General features: G+C 40.1%; 1 protein-coding gene across 2 annotated transcripts in view; it reads left to right on the top strand.

The window, feature by feature from the left end:
- The window catches only part of BEND5 (BEN domain containing 5), a 911,380-nt gene that overhangs the window by 343,576 nt on the left and 549,705 nt on the right, over window positions 1-18,099 (top strand). For both annotated transcript variants that reach the window (XM_027683052.1, XM_027683053.1), the window contains exon 5: window positions 17,076-17,292. In XM_027683052.1, the coding sequence (XP_027538853.1) occupies window positions 17,076-17,292 (217 nt within the window). The remainder of the gene's footprint in view (window positions 1-17,075; window positions 17,293-18,099) is intronic.

The following is an 18,099-nucleotide window of genomic DNA, read 5'->3' on the forward strand; positions in this document are numbered from 1 at the left end:
GTGGAATTTACCTGCACTTATAATCACTCTGTGGTTTTAGGACTCATTGGTTTCTGCCTATGATTTTTTCATGGAGGAGGGGAACATATGGTCCTGACTCCCTCACTTGTTCTGAGGAGAATGGTGCAGCAGAACATCTAAACTGCTTCAAGTCAAAGCCTTTCATAAATTCAGGCTTTTATCTTCCACCTCTGAATGGCAGAGGATTTTCCTTCCCGTGTGATGTTTTGGTGTGTTTAGTTGCTACATGTGAGCGCGGTGACATTTATGTGAAGTGAATCTATTAAATTCTTTATAATGAATAGCATGTAACTGTAAAACATATACAGTTTTCTCATTTTGCCCTCCTCTGGGAGACTACGACAACATTTTGGCAAGTAGGAGTAAACAGCTTTGTGTTGGCATGCAGTAAATTAAACTGAGTAATTAAAATCAATAGCAAAACACTAGCTAGGCAGAAAGGTCATATAACACAACAGAAAACTGTTGGGTAGCATATTGCAGGAAATCAAAATAAATTTCTGAACTTTTCATTATTCTTTACATGCCTGGAACTGGCCTTAAAAGGCTTGTGAGGTACAGCAAGGTATTGATAGAGACAGGATCGTTCTGTGAGATGGAATAAAATGTTTAAAGACTAATATATGAGATTTTGCAGGGTACGAGGCTGCCAGACACGGTGGAAAATAGAAGAGAGGTCTTTAACTACTGTTATATAATTTTTTTTGTTAAATTGGCTTAGTGTGTTATACAGCAATGCCTGCAAGTGCTGAAGTCAGATATGCCAGTCACTGGTCTCTGTCAGTGCAGGTGTCAATTATAAGTTTAATGTTAGTGTTTCCCTGGTCACCTGGCTGGACACTGATGCCTTCAAGGCCATTTTTAATTTTTTTTTGCCTTCAAGGACAAAAAAAATAATGGATGATTTTGTGAGGCAAGTCAAGTACTCCTCTTGCAGCTCAGGTGGGGAAGTGAGAGTCAAAAATGTTCAGATCCAAATCAACAATAGTTCAAAGTGAACAATATCTGGGGAATGTGGGATAACAATTTAAGAGGAGTAGTCCAAGTTTTAAGCTACACCTGAAGTCTTTACTCTGATTGGGAGTTTTGAGGAAATAGATGACACTTATGATTTTCGGACGCTGTTTGAAATCTCTCATGGCCATGGCTTCCCAAAGGAAGTCTGAGGTGGGCTTTTGCTTCTTTTGCTGATGAAATGTGTTACGGTGGCGGAAGGAGGTGGGAGGAAATCATGAGACACGATTCTGGGAAAAGTGGAGATACGGGATGAGTCACTTAGAAGTGTTTGCTTGGGAGAGACAGAAAAGGAATCAAAGGCACAGCTAACCTGTAACAAGTACGCTCAGTCATGGAGTGGATACGAGTTAAAGGTAAAAAGATTTTAGAAAATGGACTGGCTGAGTTGGACAAAGCAGAAAGCTTTAAGGCCCCTGAGCTCTTCTGGCTGGACCTGTTTGCTTTTCCCAGTTCAATCTGTTGTTCTAATAGGCAATGTTACCGTGCCTTTCTTATCTCTCTTGAATTTGCCAGCCCCGTTAGCTCTCTCTCAGGCAACTGTCAGAGAGATCTTGTGTCATCATTCAGGAGGTTTGAAATGTTGCATTTAGAAGCCTTTCCTTAGCTCTTCCTTTTTGGATTTGCAGCATTTCTCCTGCACAGTTTTGAAGAGCTTATCCTGACTGTGCAAATCCTGGGACACTGTGAGGCTGTCACAGCTCTCAGCTGAGCAGTGGGTTTTGGGGGGTAAATGATGAGTTACAGTGCATTTATCTGGTAGATAAGAGTCTTCAACCACTCAGCCACTGGACAGACAGTTGTGAAACAAAAGCATTGGGTTATTGTTGGTGTGTGCTGTTCCTGTGTATTCCTGAGGTCATTTAATTTCCCTTATGATGTTTGTAATTTCAATTTAAAACAATACTTTTTGGGGGGGGGTTTAATGCTTCCATTTATATTGTCTGGTTTGAATTTAGTACTAGCAACATAATAACAGTGATAGGCAGTTTTTGTACTGGCTGTGTACAGTGTATTCTAACAGAGTGCTAGGAACTGCTTGAGGGCAGAAACTGTGCAAACTGATCTGTCATTTAAAGTTGAGTTCAGATTTGGTTTGCTTGAGTTATGAAAATGGCTTGGCCTTTTACCCCATTCCCTTGAGAATCTGTGTCCACATCCTGCAGTCAGCATGGGACAAACACAAAGCAGGCACTCCCATCTCCTGCTGGGAGACTCCAGTGATCTGTGCAGCAGGAATATTGCAGGTTCCCATTATCTGCATTAATGTTACTCTGTGTGGAGCATGGATTATATCTGGTGTAAGTGGTTTGACTGGCCAGGCCCTTGTGGTTGATGAACATCAAGTTTAATAATTGTGAGACAGAGATTCAGAAAGGAATATGACCATGATCACATTCAGTTGAAAATGCTATAAGGCATAATATTTACCTTTCTTTTACCACTGGATCTAATCCAGGTAAATAAACCTAATAAACTTTTTGGAGGTTTCATATTTTCATTTTTAGTGGCGTGGGACTTAAAATAATACATTTGTATGTTTTCATGTATGTAAATAGTGTATGAAGCTACACAGAAATCATTTTTGTTCTTCTGTTTTCATGTTTAAAATGTAGTACGTGGGCTTCCTTTTTTAAAGTCAGCTGTTAACTTCTAAGACCTTTCAGCATATATTTTTCCCATGCCTAAATTTTTATAGTCATTAGTGGAATAGGAAATGGCACCTACCTTCCTGCCTGTTAATGCTAAACCCTAATTTATGAATCCTTTTTAAAACTGTGGTTCACGTTCAGCAGGACTGTGCTTCTCCTTAAAGCCAAACTAATGAGATTGATGCAAAGTCTTCTACAAAGATTTCAAACCATTCTTTAACAGTGTGCTAAGTAATAGCTTGATGCATTTTTTTAATGAAGTGCACATGTATGTTTATTGAATTTTCCCTATTATTACAGTGAAAATTCCTTACCTTTTATCTTCAGTCTTATGTGGCTAAATTTCCTAAAATGCTGGCCATAACAGACAACACACACCTGTGTTTAATATATAACATCTCTGTGCCTTCTGGTCCCATTTAAAGACCAGAGGGACAATGTTTGATACATGGTATAGCCTGGGAAAGCAACAGATAAGAAATTGTGACTCCTGCTTGAAAGCCTTTAAATATTTAAGGTTATTGCAACCTACGTTTCAGCATTTGTGTGTTTAACTTGATAGATGTATAAATTATACGTCAAGTACTCTTACAAACATTTCCTACAAGTATATTGGCAAATGTCCTGTCATTCTCCTGGAAATACACAGTATATGGAGCATTTTGAAGATCATTTGCTTATAAAACTTTTTGTATCCCATATGTTGCTTTCTTTTATTTTCTCTTATTTAAGCATAAATATTACTGCTTCTTGACACTATTTGGAAGATTTTTAGATGCTTTCTTTCAGCACCTCGGCCTTATTGCAGTATAGAAACCTCTTTTTAACATGATTTCCAGTCCTACAAAGCCTTACTTACATGAAATGGAGGTTAGCATTTGGACCAAACCTTTAGAAATGTGAAGCAGAAGAGTTCCCGAGACAAATGTAAAATAATCCCCAGGAAACCAAGAAACCTTACATCAAATGTAAATAAAATGCCATGATAGTCCTACTGGCTTTGCATGTTTTGTATGCAGAGAGGTCTAACATGGTGATGATAACAGCAGGGTAAAAACCTGGAACAAACTGAGGAGCATTACCGCTACTTACTGATATTTCATTTGCTAAACAGGAAAACAAAGCTGATGGAATTGGTAGTATTTTGCTTTACATAGAGTTTTCACTGAAGCCTTCTATGTATGACTTGATATTTAAATGATATTTTCTAGTTGTTGGTGCTGGTTAGTGCAGGAAATAATGAGAAACATAGAAGGCTACCCCATCATCTTGGGATCTTTTCTGTATTTCCTCTTTTTATTTTATCACTGGAGCCTGTGACCTAAGACTCTCTTAGGGTTTTGTCTGCCCACTTTTTCCTTGTCTGAAATCTTACAGCATCACAATTATTTCCCAGTATTAAGGAATATGTGGTTATGGGCCTGGACTAGCAAATAGTGCAGCATCTGCTTAGATAATCTCATTGATTAGGCTCTGGAAGTGCAAACATTTGAACAGTGATTTTAAGAGGGACCTCTCTGGATCCTTACAGTGTGTACCTAGAAATCACTGGAGGCCTAGTTTTTACAGGTACATTTATGTCACTTGGAACTCAAACTACCTGAGTTTCCCACGGTTTGCTGAAGATCTGTCTCAGAGAATCTCTGAGGGATGAGGAGTCTCCTGTAGTTTGATTCCATTTCCTGAGAGCACAGAAAAAATGCTTTTGTTGACAAAATACAAAGTTCTGCGTTGCATTAGTGATCACTGATTTGCAGACAGCTCACTTTTTTCCAGCTTTTCCCATCCTCTCCCAGGACACCAGCCTCCTTGCTGACCCGGGAGCAGTGTGTACGTTCCCTCACTATGTTTTATAACAGTCTGAAGAGGAAGGGAAGTGTCTAGAACTTTGTCATTACCTTTAGCAGCAGGAGAATGTGAAGAGTCTTTCAAGGCTACATAAAACTTTGTGTAATTTAACAAAATGTATCCTGCATTTCCCTTCCCCTCACCATCATGTCTAGTTACATTGCAGAAGAGGGTAAAGGAGGTAATGCTCTTGTAGTCTAAACAAACTCAGCACGGTGAAATGGGACAGTACTTTTAAATATGCATAAGGATTGCAGTTGCTCCATTTTGTGACACTGACTGTTCAGGTAGAGGAAAAAAAAAACCAAACAACAAACCACAGAGTTTTCCTAAAATGAATATTTTTTAAAGGGCTATCAAGAAAAATGATGCCGGAACTATTATTGTGAAAAATTGGAGCAGCCTGGTTGATATCGCGCATACAGTTTGGAAAAACAAGATTAGTGCAACACATACCATTTTTCATTTTCTCCTGTCTTCAACAGCACTAACCACTGCAGCATCTCATTTTTTTAACTTGGTGTTTGGGATGAGAAATCCCGTGTGTGTAGAATTGCTCTGACTGCCTGGTCCCTCTGCTCCTTGTTTTTCCTTCTGCTTGCATGCTTCCATGTGTGCTGGGAGTAAGAAGTGACCGAGAGGGCAGGATACTTAGTCTCCTCTTGGATCAATACTGCTCTGAGGGTCAGCAACTCGGAATGTTTGAAAAGAGAGAAGGAGGGAATTGTGGTTTATTTCCCCTGTAGACTGAGGCCAACACCTTTGCGTTGGGTTCGCCTCTGTTCCCTGGGGAAGGAAGCCCGTGGAGGTTATTTCTGAACCAGTATCAGCTGGTGAAAAGACCAATGTGAATAAGATGGCAAAGAATTCAAGTAACAGGGAAATCTTAGAATTTTTTCCCCCTCATTAAAATAAGGATTTTAATCTCTGGGTGCCCACCTACATGTTTTCTTTCTTGGAGCTGGCCTCAGTGGAGAGAGGGATCAAGGTCAGCATGTGTTGGAGCTGGGGGGCCAGCTCCTGTTTACAAAGCAGTAGCCCTTGGTCCATGACCCAGAGCACTGAAGTCCTGTTGCATTCATTTTCCTTTCAAGCAAAGGCCTTGCCATGTTTGCTGTTCCCTTCTGGCTGGGAAAGCTGAGACTTTTCCTTCCAGGCTTCTTTTTTTTCCCCCCACTGTGTGTTTAATATGATAGCTCTGAGTGCTGTCTCCGAAAGGGATAACTAAAGGACACAAAAGGCAGGTCTGCTCAGCACAATGCACGTTTAGCCCTGGAAATGCAGAATTGCCACTGCTAACAGGCCACATGCTGCTGTGGGGAATAAGCGGGAGACCTACAGACTCTCCTTGTAGCAGAAAAACGCGAGCACCCTTGGGGACAGGAGCTCTGCAACACTCTCAAGAATAGGAGGATGTTATAAAGTAGTTTTTCACTGAAGGAAGGGGGAAGGAGGGAATATGAAGGAGCTCGTGGAGGAGAATGGAGAATAAAATTTGTGTACGTGCAGGATGTGTAGCCTGGGGAAGAAATAAAAACTTTGCGATGCTGTATTTGAATTATTTTTCTCTCGCACTGTCACATCTTGTACATGTTTTAAAATTATGTGTTTTCACGCCAGGAAATCAGGTGGTTCTACAACATAAATCAGTCTTTATAGCAAACAAGTTTTGGAGGTACCCATTTTAGACCTGCTCTTTTCTGGGAATAAAGATATAAAGATGAGGCACTATCAGAGATTGAGAAGATGGAGCAAATTGATTAGTTAAAATGTAATAAATCATCAGCCCCACATGATTTATATATAAAAGAATTCTGAAGAAGCTTAGGAATGAATTAGCTGAACTGCTAATGAAGATATGCACTCTCATTAAAACCAAGCTCTGTTCCAAAGGGTTGGCAAGTATCTGGGGTTTATCCTATATTTAGACCAGTAAGCATTACATCTGCACATTGCAAATGGTCGAAACAGGAATTTAAAAGGGAATAATAAAACACCTGGAAGATCGTGATGTGAGAGACTTTAATGAGAACAGGTTCAGCTTAGAACTCTGTGATGTGCCCATAAAAAGAAATAAGAATGACCATCCTGGATCAGACCAGAATTCCCTCTAGCCCAGCATCCTACCTCTGTCACTGCCTGGTCACAGCCACACGGGAAAGAGAGAAGAATAAAAAGAGTCAGATAACCCTTTCTCCCTGGACTTGATTGACAGCAACAAAGGCCAGGTTTGAATTTAGGGGGGTTGCTGCTAACATGCTGACATCATCCCTTTCCCAGAAACCAGTCCTGAACTTACTGGTGCTCAGAAAGAGAACTTCCCCCACTCACAAAAAGGATGGAAAAATAAGCAATGTTTTTCTAGAAAGTACTAAAGAGAAATCTGACAAGTCAGATGCTCCGAGTAGCAATAACCAATTCCTGATGATAACTGTACCAACAATATTTTCATCTAGGGAGGCCACTGGGTTGTTTTCACCTGCTTTCATCCCCAGTGTGAGAGTAGCCAGGACTGCCTGGTAGTGAAGCCAAACCCAGGCTGTGCTGACCTGATGTGATGCATTTTTTTAGCTGCTTTTCACTCCTCCAGCCAGGCACTTCCTTGCTGTCCATACTTGGTGCTTCTGGTAGCCACAAGTCTGGATGCTCTGCAGTTCATGGGTCTCTCACCCACTGTTCCCATTGGTTCCCACCCCTCTGCTGACTGGTTTTGTTGTTTCAACCCTTGGAAAAGCAAGCACAGTGCTGAGAACCAGGCACAGGCTCTTATTTCTTAGGAGAGGCTTAAATAGCTTCTGGTCCTTGCTCATCTTACAAAAGGCTTTAACTCGAGTCTCCTTTTTTTCCCTCTTCCTTTTTTTAAATGTGTAACCTTTGTATTTTGGTTCCTGCATTGACTCCCTTGGACAGTCAGTTGAATTGGGCTTCCCCATGTTTTCTCCACATGATGAAGTAACTCCCTTTGTACTAGAAAAAATATAAATGTCCTTAAAAAATATAATTATGATATGTGCCAAAGAAAGGTGTTTCTGGCTTGCTGACCAATCATTCCTACTTATCTCCCTTTTATTCCATTGGATGCCAAGGTGCACTTTCCCCGTGGGAGTTCCTTGGAATGTTTCCTCACCTTTAGGTTTCAGCTATCAGGCCTGGGAGACGAGCTGCCTGACATAATGGATTTGGACTTTTTAAAAGCATGTGACAAAGTCTGTCACAAGACACTGCTGCAAAGGCTAAGTAGTCACATATGGTGACAGGGCAAGTATCCTCATAGATCAAACCCCGACAAGGAAACAAAAAGGCAGAGGGCTAAGTGGTCAGTTTTCATCACACTAAAAGGCCAGCAGCTGTGGTTCTTAAAGTTACCTGTCAGGTCATATGCTAAATATATTTATTAATGGTCTGAGAAGGGAGAGGTGAAGGATTAGGTGGTAACGATAACAAATGACGTGTAATTACTTAAGTAATTTAAGCCTGTAGCACGCTGTTAGAAACTTCTGGGTGATCTAAACAAGTTACTCAGATGGATAAAGAAGGTTCGTTCCTGATAAATGAGAAGTTTGTATGTGGAGGAAACAACACAAAAATGTTATCCTCTAACTACAGGGAAAAAAACTGAACATTGCTGTTGGCAGTTCCATAACAGAAGTCGTTTGTGATGCTGTTATGGTAGAAAAAGTGAACAAGGTGCTAGAAGGCGTAAGAAATGGGGCATTAAAAATGAATTACTGGACTCAGTCTTCATTGTGTGTAGACAGATGACAGGATAAAGCACCATATTATGGGAAAGTTTGCCCAGCTAACAAAGTCTGATCCATTTCTGATGACAATTTCCTGTTTTCTTTTGTCTTTATCCTGCTCATACATCATCTGCTATCAGAGATGCACTGTTCTTTATCAGGAATAATATACTTTGGGAAGGCTAAGGCTTCCAGAGGATTTCAGATCTTACTAAGGACAGTTCAGTATCAACCAAGCTACAGTTGGCAAAATCTTTCCTATCTGCTCTCCTTCCTTTGGTAGTTAGTTAAAGTTCACATCTAAATGACATAAATTAAAAATCTCACCTTTTATTTAGACTGTGAAATCATCAACGTTTTAAAAATGGATTTCAGGATTCATATGTTACTGAAATACTTCCTCAAGTTGGGGCTCTTAGGAGACTTATAAATTATTCTTGCATAGAGAAGTCACCTGAGACTAACCTAAATGAAGTTAACATAGATTTTAAAAATTATTCTTGCAGAAGAACAGGGAGTGGTGGGAATAGGGGAACAGATGGGAAAGGGAGAAGAGGAGACTGAAGAAAAGGCTAATTAGGTAATTGAGGCTAAGAGGCTATTAGAGCTGACCCAGTGGTCTACTGGTAGTGCAGTTCAGGGACTTGAATTTGGGATTGAGGTTGGTCCCTCATTCCCAGGCCAACACATGCTCCAAACATTGTAAGGACTCAGTTTTATAGCCTGTGTAATCCTGTAAGTCTGTGTTTTCCAGTCAACATAATCTGGAGGGTTTGTATGTCGGATTATAGCAGAGATAGGAAAGAATAATGGAGGAAAACGCTGAGTTTGGTCACGAAGATACTAAATTATTATGCTAATGGGTAAATTGTTTGGTGAAATTCTTTGGAATTCATTTGAACTTGGAGAAAAAATTGAGTGAAATAATCATGTTTTGAAGAGATTCTTAATAAGGATTTACTATTTCTCACCAAGCAGCCTTTCCTGAAAGTTGTCCAGGTCACAATTCTCTCAAGCATGTTTTTTCTTTTCAGTGGTAGTAGGCAAAGGGAAGGCCTAAAAAGTCACTTACTTTAAGTCATTCCATTACCTTGTTTCTGGCCAATTTGAGGTTGGTATGCTCATGGTGTGCCAATCTTGGCCCCTTCTTTCTGTCTCTTTCTTCTCTAACACAGTCAGTGGTACACGTTCTTCTGGATTTTACAGGCTTCTTCTCTCTCTGATGTCAGTCATATTCAAACTGTCTTCTGAAGTTGTCACTAGAGTTGCTCTTTTATGACCAGAGAGTCTGGTACAGGTCAAAGCCAGGACAAGTGTTGTGCTGAGGTGGAACATTTCTTGTCCTCACCTTTTCTAGTACAACATCATTTATGCTGACTTTATTCTTCTGAAATTTTCCACTTATTTGCAGCATTTGTGGCTACTCTTTCTCCATTCCTTCCAAACCCTCTTGTTTTTCTTTTCTGCATTCCAAACTTTGGAACTACAGTGGTGCATCACCGTTTCTTCCCTCATTCCTTGCCTTACTTGGTGATTCTTATCATAAATTCTCATGTGCCAATTTAAGTATTTTTTTAAAATATTTTTTAAACCTCTAATTGCTTTTTTCTGCCTGTAGCTGCATTTCAGGACATAAACACTGGCCTCTGCATCCTTTTCTTGCATACATATCTTCAGAGGATCACAACATATGTATGGCTTGATTTTTTTCTTGTTCTATGATTTTTGTGGAAAGTCAGCTTTTCTCCTTCTCTTCTTTTATTTTTCCTTTATAAACACTGCATGGAGATATTGCTATTGAAACAATCCATGGCTGGAATACCTGTGGTCAGTAGGCAAATCATATTTTGACAGCAGAAAAAATCAGCACCATTCATTATCCCTGCAGTTTAACAGAGAGTTTCTGTAGAATAATTGCAGTGTTGGAACCGCTGCTTCCGAGGAAAGTCACTGCAGTTTAAGATTTAGCAACTGGACAGAATAAACAAAAGATGGAGGAGGGCATGCAGCTTTAGTTCTGATGGGAGGTTCTGAGGGAGAAAAGAAGGTGAATTGGCTGCTTGTCCACTGGAAATCCCACTTGAACCTGCTGCTGGAAGATTTTGGATTTCATTGGCAGCTGACAGCTCCTCTAAGACATATTAAAGTGTTTTGTCAGAAGAGGACACCGTGCCGAATTTGCACCTTCGTGAACAAGTTTCATGTGTAGGGGAGATAGACAAGAGAGGAGTGATGGACAACATGAGTGAAACCTCCTCCCACAAAACCAAATTGAGATGTGGAGAACCTGAAACAACACTTCACTTAGTTTTGGGGGTCCTTGTGTTGCCCTGTGTTATATGAAGTCACTTAAGAAGTAATTCAGTCATTTAAAAAATTATTTCTTGCCTGCTTGTAATTTCTCAGTGCTCCCCTTCATCATCCTTATTCTGGTGAGCTGAAGGATGGTGACTTCATTTCTGGCAGCACAACCTGGGCCCAGGTTTTCAGCATTGCTTCATATCTCGTAATCATGACCCTTCCATCCTGCTTCCCTGTGCTTCCTGCACGGCACGCCCTTCCCTCAGCATTCCTGGTCACCCTTAGGAGTAGTGACTTCCACTGGTTCCCTCTGGTTTTAGGTAGAAAAGGTTTCTTTTTGGTTTTGATATCGGTGTTATTGTAGGACCTACAAGACTGGCCTGTTGGCAAGGACGGCGTTTGTGTGAGCTGTTCTGCAAACACAGGACAAAGGACATGTGCCACTGCTATTTTTGTATCTGTTGTTTCTCCTCACCACTGGGTTTTCCTTGTCAGAACACTGCTCTGTGTTGAAGACACAGTTGGGATAAAAACCTTTCTTAGCAAGTTCCCTCTGAATCCATCCAAGGTATAAAATGTGGGAAATAATTCTCATAACATTTGCTCACACAAATCTGATTCTAGGTTTTGGCTTTCAAGCACTAAAGCAGTAATAATGTACTTTCAGGGTATTTTTGTTGTCTTAACATCAGCTGATGGGCCTGATTCATCTGGTGTGCAGGTCTCATAAAAAAATATCCCAGGTTGACTAGGACTGATACAGGAACCCAACACCAGCTGTTTGTTATAAGCATTTAACATGCAGGAACTCTCACTAAAGAAAAAAAAAGCCATCTCATTGCTTAATTATGTAAGTTGTAGAGAAAAAAAGTAATTAAAAACTCAGTGTTTTCTTCTTAAAGTTGTAATGAATGAAGAGATTTTACAAGCAATCTCTGTGCAGTTCATTACTATTTGAATTCCCTAACAATATTGATAGAGGTTACTGAATTATACCAATTAAAATATGAAAGCTGTATATCTAATGTGTGGAGTTCCTGATTTTTATGAGGTTGAATTATGTAATATTTTGATTTTTATACTTGAGAAGAAGCAACCAGGTATTGTTAGAGGTAGAAAACCCTGAGGTCTTAAGTTGTGAAAATATTTGGAGAACATTCTAATGCATAGGAAGAATAAAAGCAGGACTTATTTTGCAGTGTCTGAAACTGAGTTAGCTGTGCCAAAACCCATTCAGTTGTCTGCAAAGAATATTTAACACCATCTGACATATTCACTGTCACTCCATGCTCTGTGAATCAAATATAAAATTATGTGCAAGAAAAAACCCTACAAACTTATTTTGTCACAAGTAAGCCAGGAATTTTGAAGATGGTCAGCTCCACCTGTCAACAAGAATAAGCAAGAAGAAAAATAATGGCTTAGACTAACAGAGAAAGAAGTCAGTAAGGCCTTCAGTTTGAAAGGGCTGCCTCCCAGAAGAGGAGTTTGCAGCACGATTTACATCCTTATATTTTGTCCAGAGTGTGTTGGATTTCTTGCAGTTAATAACTGGGGACATCCAGCTTTAGGAGTTAAATCTGAACACTCCAGAAGAGTCGCCAAGTCTTGTGTTCAGGGTAACATCAATAAGTACCTGAAGGGTATTTTGTAAAGTTGAATTGGGATCAGGTTTTGGATCTTTAGGCTTGATTTCGTCTGAGGTTGTGACTCAGGCCCACCCCTTTGAATTCTATGTGCAAGCTTGGGAATTTGTGGATTTGTTCCGTAGTATCCCTGATACTACCATGCAGATTGGTGGCAATTGAAAATGCTCACCACAGTGTGTCACCACAGCCAACAAACATCCCAACCAGCTCCACTGGAGCATTCCTCTGCCAGGCAGATCACTTCATTTTTCCTTTGGCCACTGAACCTTTACAGCACCTGCAGCTTTTTGTTTTTCCTCCAAAGATCATAATTTTCCTTTGAAGTTTAGTGACTGTGGTATGTCTAACCCAATCCTGTAGAGGCAAGGAACTGAATAATTACTTCAGGAGTGTCATATTAAAGGTGATCCAAAGACTATTTATGCTGCTCATTAAAGCCATTGGGAATTTGGCTGGGCCAGAATTCCCTGCTTTGGTCATGCAATGGGGGGAAAAGCGCTCCAAAAATTGTTATTTTGTAATTATTTGTGTTGTGGTACCACAAAAGGATTTATTAGCACTCTTATGTGTTTAAAACTTAAAGAACAGATGCCACAAAGTGGCACCCCCACCATCCCCCTGTGTTGGTCCTTCAAAGTCTTGATTAACTCCCAGCTTTCAAAGGGAAGTAAGGTAGCAGAGGGAAAAAAACCCCAAAAAAACAACAGAAAATATAATAAAGTTTTCCTTCAAGGTCAAAATTCTTAGAGTTGAAGTTAAAATTATGTTCAAATTAGAAATATAGTTAGGATAAAGTTTTCAATGCTAAGTTACACCCCTCACTGCCTCAAGGAGTAAAATACTGGGGCCTCTGAAGTCATCAGATTTTTGATACTGGATGAGGACTACAATTTTAATTTTTATTTTTTGTACTCTGAAAAATTTGATCTTATGGCACACTACCAAACAGAGCAAATGTCCTGACTTCAGACTGCACTGTAGCAAGCAGACAGGAACAGGCACATGGACATTCTCACCTGGAGTAACAAATCTGCTGGGTTGGGCAGGTGGGAGGAGAAGACTCTCAAATCCACTGGCTCAAACCTTTGGCTGGCACTGGACTATGAGAGTCAAAATAGAGAGAAACTCTTCATTTCTGTGCTTCCTTTTTCCTTTGAACAAAAGGTTTTGCACTTACCTTTGAGACTAAGCAGTCTGAATTTGTCTCAAAGTGTGGTAAAATATCAAGCTTCATTTCTTCAAACGCATTTCAAAAACAGGCTGGGAATCAGTTGCTGGCACGTTATTCTGTGTGGCTGTTCTCAGAATTGGGGTGGTTCTCCTTTAAACAACCATTCAGTGTGGAGATCCAGGCAGTTGTGTATCAATTAGCAGGGTGCATTGCTTAGTGGGAGCTGCCTGCAAATGCAAAGGGACAAATCTGGGCATCGAGGTTTCTACCATCATTTTGCTTTCCTGCCTCTAACTGCAAATCGGCTTCATTGTGACTTACAGTGTAAGAAGTTGGTGCATTTCTGCAGATCCATGATAAGATATTTTTCTCTAGTAAGAAATGCAGTTAGACTCTGCATTTGGAATCTGTTCCTGCCAGGCCCTAGATGCATTAGTATTCCACTGGCAGCTGCCTGTAGGTAGGAATATTGTTTTTGTCCATAACCAGAGGGAACAATCAGACTAAGCCGTTCCCCAGCTATAAACCAGCCAAAGTAATTGGGTTTAATTTTAATTTTTGTAATAGCTTTAAATTAATAGGAGCAGCTGCTGCCACAGTGTGTGGGTGTCCTTTTCCAGAAGGCATAGAACAAAAAAGGGAAAGAGTAAACAATAGCACGTCTAGGACACAAAGGTTAATTCAAGAACTGAGCAATGTCTTTTCGTTATCAAAAACTCAGTTGGTGATATCTAGCACTGTGTCTCTTTTCTTTCTGTTTCTTCCCCTTTTTTCTTTTCTGCTTTAATTCCCTGATAAGATCTCAATCTGATTAGACTCCTGTGTGTAAAGATGTGTTGTTGGTATCTAAACGCTAACTCTCTTTCTCTATATGACTCACAAATAGATTAGCAGTGACAAAGTGCTAGGAGAGATAAAAATAGATTAGCAGTGACAGGAGTACTATTATAATTATTTTTGGAAGATATGGTTTGAATTAAGAGTTTGGGCACTTTTTGCCCTGAGAGGGTGAATTTAAACCTAGGAACTGAGGATGGTTTCTGCTGTTGTGTCAGACACCAGATAGTGAAATGTCAATACCAGATGTCCTAGACATCAAGATTAGCCATAATAGCCAAATGCAGCCATAAAGTGATGTGTCAAAGTGGATAATAAAACAGATGCTTAGCGTTTATAATGAAGGGGAAAGGGAATGAAATATCAAAAGTGCCTTTAATACATTAACAAAGTTGTCTTCAACTTGCTTAAAAGTAGGAAGTTATTGAACCAAGGAGAACTATGTGTCATTTAAACATTAACTATCAGCAGATGAATTTCAATTAGCATTAGCCTTTCTAAAATCCTGAATTTTCTCCTATTGGTCTCATTTTACATGAAATTTTTATAGCATAAAGTGAGGCTTGTCCTTTATTATTTCTCCCATGCTAATGTGGAAACAAATAAAGTTCAACAACTCAGCAACATACTGTTTAAACTTGCATTATGGTTTGAGGACTGGGAGCTAGAATACATTTACCCACTGCCATATCATCTGCTTGATTTGAGATCAAATGAGGGATGTCCTATAGCACTCCAGAGTAAGGGTGAATGATAGAAATATGTTAAGATACTGGAGAAACCTATTAGGTTTGGGTTCTGCATGCAGATGGCTGGTGATGTTTTTTCCCTACTGATACTTCTTTGAAAAAATAAAAGATTTGTTTTTCTGTGCTTTATATTTGTGACTGAAATATTATTTTCAGATCTTAGTGATAAGCAAATGTCTTTTTTAAGAAAAAAACCAATCATCAAATCGCAGATTTCAATAGGTTGGAAAAGTCTTTTAATCTCATCGAGTCCAACTGTTAACCCAGCACTGCCAATGCCACCCCTAAACCGTGTTCCCAAGTGCCACATGTACACATCCTTTAAATATCTCCAGACCCTTCACCAGCTCCATTGCCTTTTTCTGGACCAGCTCCAGCACCTCAATGTCTTTCTTGAAGAGGGGAGCCCAAAACTGAACATGTGGTCTGAGATGTGGCCTCCCCAGTGCTGAGCGCAGGGGGACGATCGCTGCCCTGGCCCTGCTGGCCACACTAGTGCTGGGACAAGCCAGGATGTCATTGGCCTTCTTGGCCACCTGGGCACACTGCTGGCTCGTGTTCAGTTGTGATGCTCAAGTAAATTATTGAAGCCTGGAACGTTCAAGAGGCAGGGCATTAAAAGGGGCAAATAAATTCTTATTTCGAGTCTAATTAACTGCATCGCTGGTTCTTTATTGTACTTTCTCGGGAAGATCTCAATTCCTTTCCATTTCTCTTTGTAGATCCTGAGTCTCGCTGATCAGAGTCCTTAACTGCTGCTAATTGGCAAACATGTACTTGTATATAATGAGAGGGTTTTGTCCTCTAATTCATATTAACAATGAGAGGCCAAAACTGATGTTCTGCAGCAGACCAGCTTCTCGGAACTATTACAAAGCAGCACATTACTCGTGCTATGTCTCTGTAAATCTTATTATGTTTTTCCCTCACCATGATCCGAGCTTAGCTGAGATCTGCTCCAATCATCAGATGAGACCTGTTTATAATGTTGTGTAATTGAATCAGATAGAGTCTGCAGGACCATAGTTTTTTGTTGCCAAACATGACTGGTAAGTTAGTTACATCAAATTACAAGTGCATGGCGTGATTGGAGACTATCCTGTCTAAATAAAGTTAGAAATTCCATCTAAGAAATGAAGAAAGCATAAAAACAGAAATAGTGAATGTATCTCATCCATAGAACAAGTTTTTGTTCCCCTTCTGAAATATTACTAATTTCTGTTGAAAAATAACAGAATAATTGGAGTTGGGTGAGAGATGGCAGGCAGATATTTGTTATTCCTTAAACAACTACCAGCTTGATAACAACGACATAAATATCTTTATTATCATTATTTACCATCATGTATATTCATTTCTATCTTGTCAGATAAACCAGAACTGTCAAGGAGAGCAGCAGTCCAGTTTGGAATGGGACCAAATACCCTTTTCTTCTTTGCTTTCTAATTTAGGGCCTGGTTATTTTCCATACCTGAAGTTTTTTGTTTGATTTTTTTGTTGTTGGTTGGTTGGTGGGTTTGGGTTTTTTAACCTCAAGAGTTTATCTTTTCTTGGTGTTGATATGTATGCCCTGACTATTAAGTATAAAAAAAAGTCATAAAGATGTCCTGAATTTCAGTAATTCAGTTCTGTCAATGGTGCCTTTTACTGACATTCCTTCATTAGTTATGCCTCATCTCTGTGCTGGTGAGTCAGCCCTGTAACAAAGGATGTACCACACTCCAGACAGAGGTTTGTCTGGAGCCTGTGTAGTGCTATGAAGCTGCATCAGCTTGATAGCAAAGTAGAGGATACTTGAACAGCCTGTGCATCCTTTTCACTTTATGGGAGTGGGTTTTCCTGTGCCCTGCTGTGGTGACTCTGCCACCTTGGGCACCTGGAGAGAGCTGCAGTTCCAGCAGCTGTGCCATGCCTGGGCTCCCAAACACAGGCTCTGGGACCTGCTCCCCAGCTCCTGAGCTGTTCAAGCCGCTCCACCTCATTTCCTTTAGAAGAAATTTGACCCTCACGTAGCCTTTTTGTTCAGATTTCTTATGCCAAAGTATATACATGTCAAGAAATACATATACATACATGTTTTTGGTTTTTTTTAGGCAAAGAATACCCTCTAAAAACGTGTACTACTACCGCTGCCCAGACCACAGGAAGAACTATGTCATGTCTTTTGCTTTCTGCTTTGACCGAGAGGACGACACTTACCAGTTTGCTTACTGCTACCCCTACACCTACACTCGCCTCCAGCACTACCTGGACACCCTGCAGAGGAGGAACATGGACTACTTCTGCAGGGAATTGCTGGGACTCAGCGTGGTGAGTACCCGCCCCGCTCGCCAGCCAGCAGGCTTCGTTAGCAATGTCTGCCCTTAAATGCCCACAGAATATAACTCATCACCCCTGCTCAGGCACTCACACACACTTATTTGTTTTGCTGCTATCAATGACACAGGAGGAAGTGTACCTGCTCGGTGAAATATAGACAAATGCTAATTTAATTTCACATAAAGTATTTCCTTTGCAATGTGCGAGGCCATGCTAAATTCCCACGTAGGATCAATTCACCTCTAAAGACATTAAAAGATGAAAGTGAAACAGCTCTATTGAGGAAATGTGATTTTTAGAGTACTCTGACCATTTGTCTTTCTGGAAGAGCTTTTTCTGTTCAGAAAGAAATGGATTTTTTGAACCAGAAGGTAACTTTTCTTGATAAAATAATGCAAAATGTACACAAACCACCTCTTTTATTTACTCTTAAAAATGCCTGCTTTAGTGATGTGATATTAGAAGGGGTTTTTAGTGGTGTCTGTGTAGATCCTAGTGGTCACACAAAAATGGAGTGTCATAGTTCTTCTGGGGCAAGAAGAAGGGTTAATGGTAAGGCTGAACTTCTGCTCACTTTGCTATAATCTTTCTCTGAAATGCTGGCTGTCCAGAGGATTTGGCAAGCATGACTCAACCACTCCCATGTCAACCCAGAAATCATCAGATTAAAAAAATAATAGCTCAAATCTTGTTGGGTTTTTTAACTTCTGCTTTCTCAGACTTTATAGTGCACTTGTACCACATTCTTAATCTTTTCTCTGAGGTTTGATTTGGTCTAAACTTTCAGTGTGTGCTTGA

The sequence above is a fragment of the Neopelma chrysocephalum genome, unplaced genomic scaffold (assembly GCF_003984885.1).
Source record: "Neopelma chrysocephalum unplaced genomic scaffold, ASM398488v2 Primary Assembly neopelma1_64, whole genome shotgun sequence".
In the NCBI taxonomy this organism is placed as follows: Eukaryota; Metazoa; Chordata; class Aves; order Passeriformes; family Pipridae; genus Neopelma; species Neopelma chrysocephalum.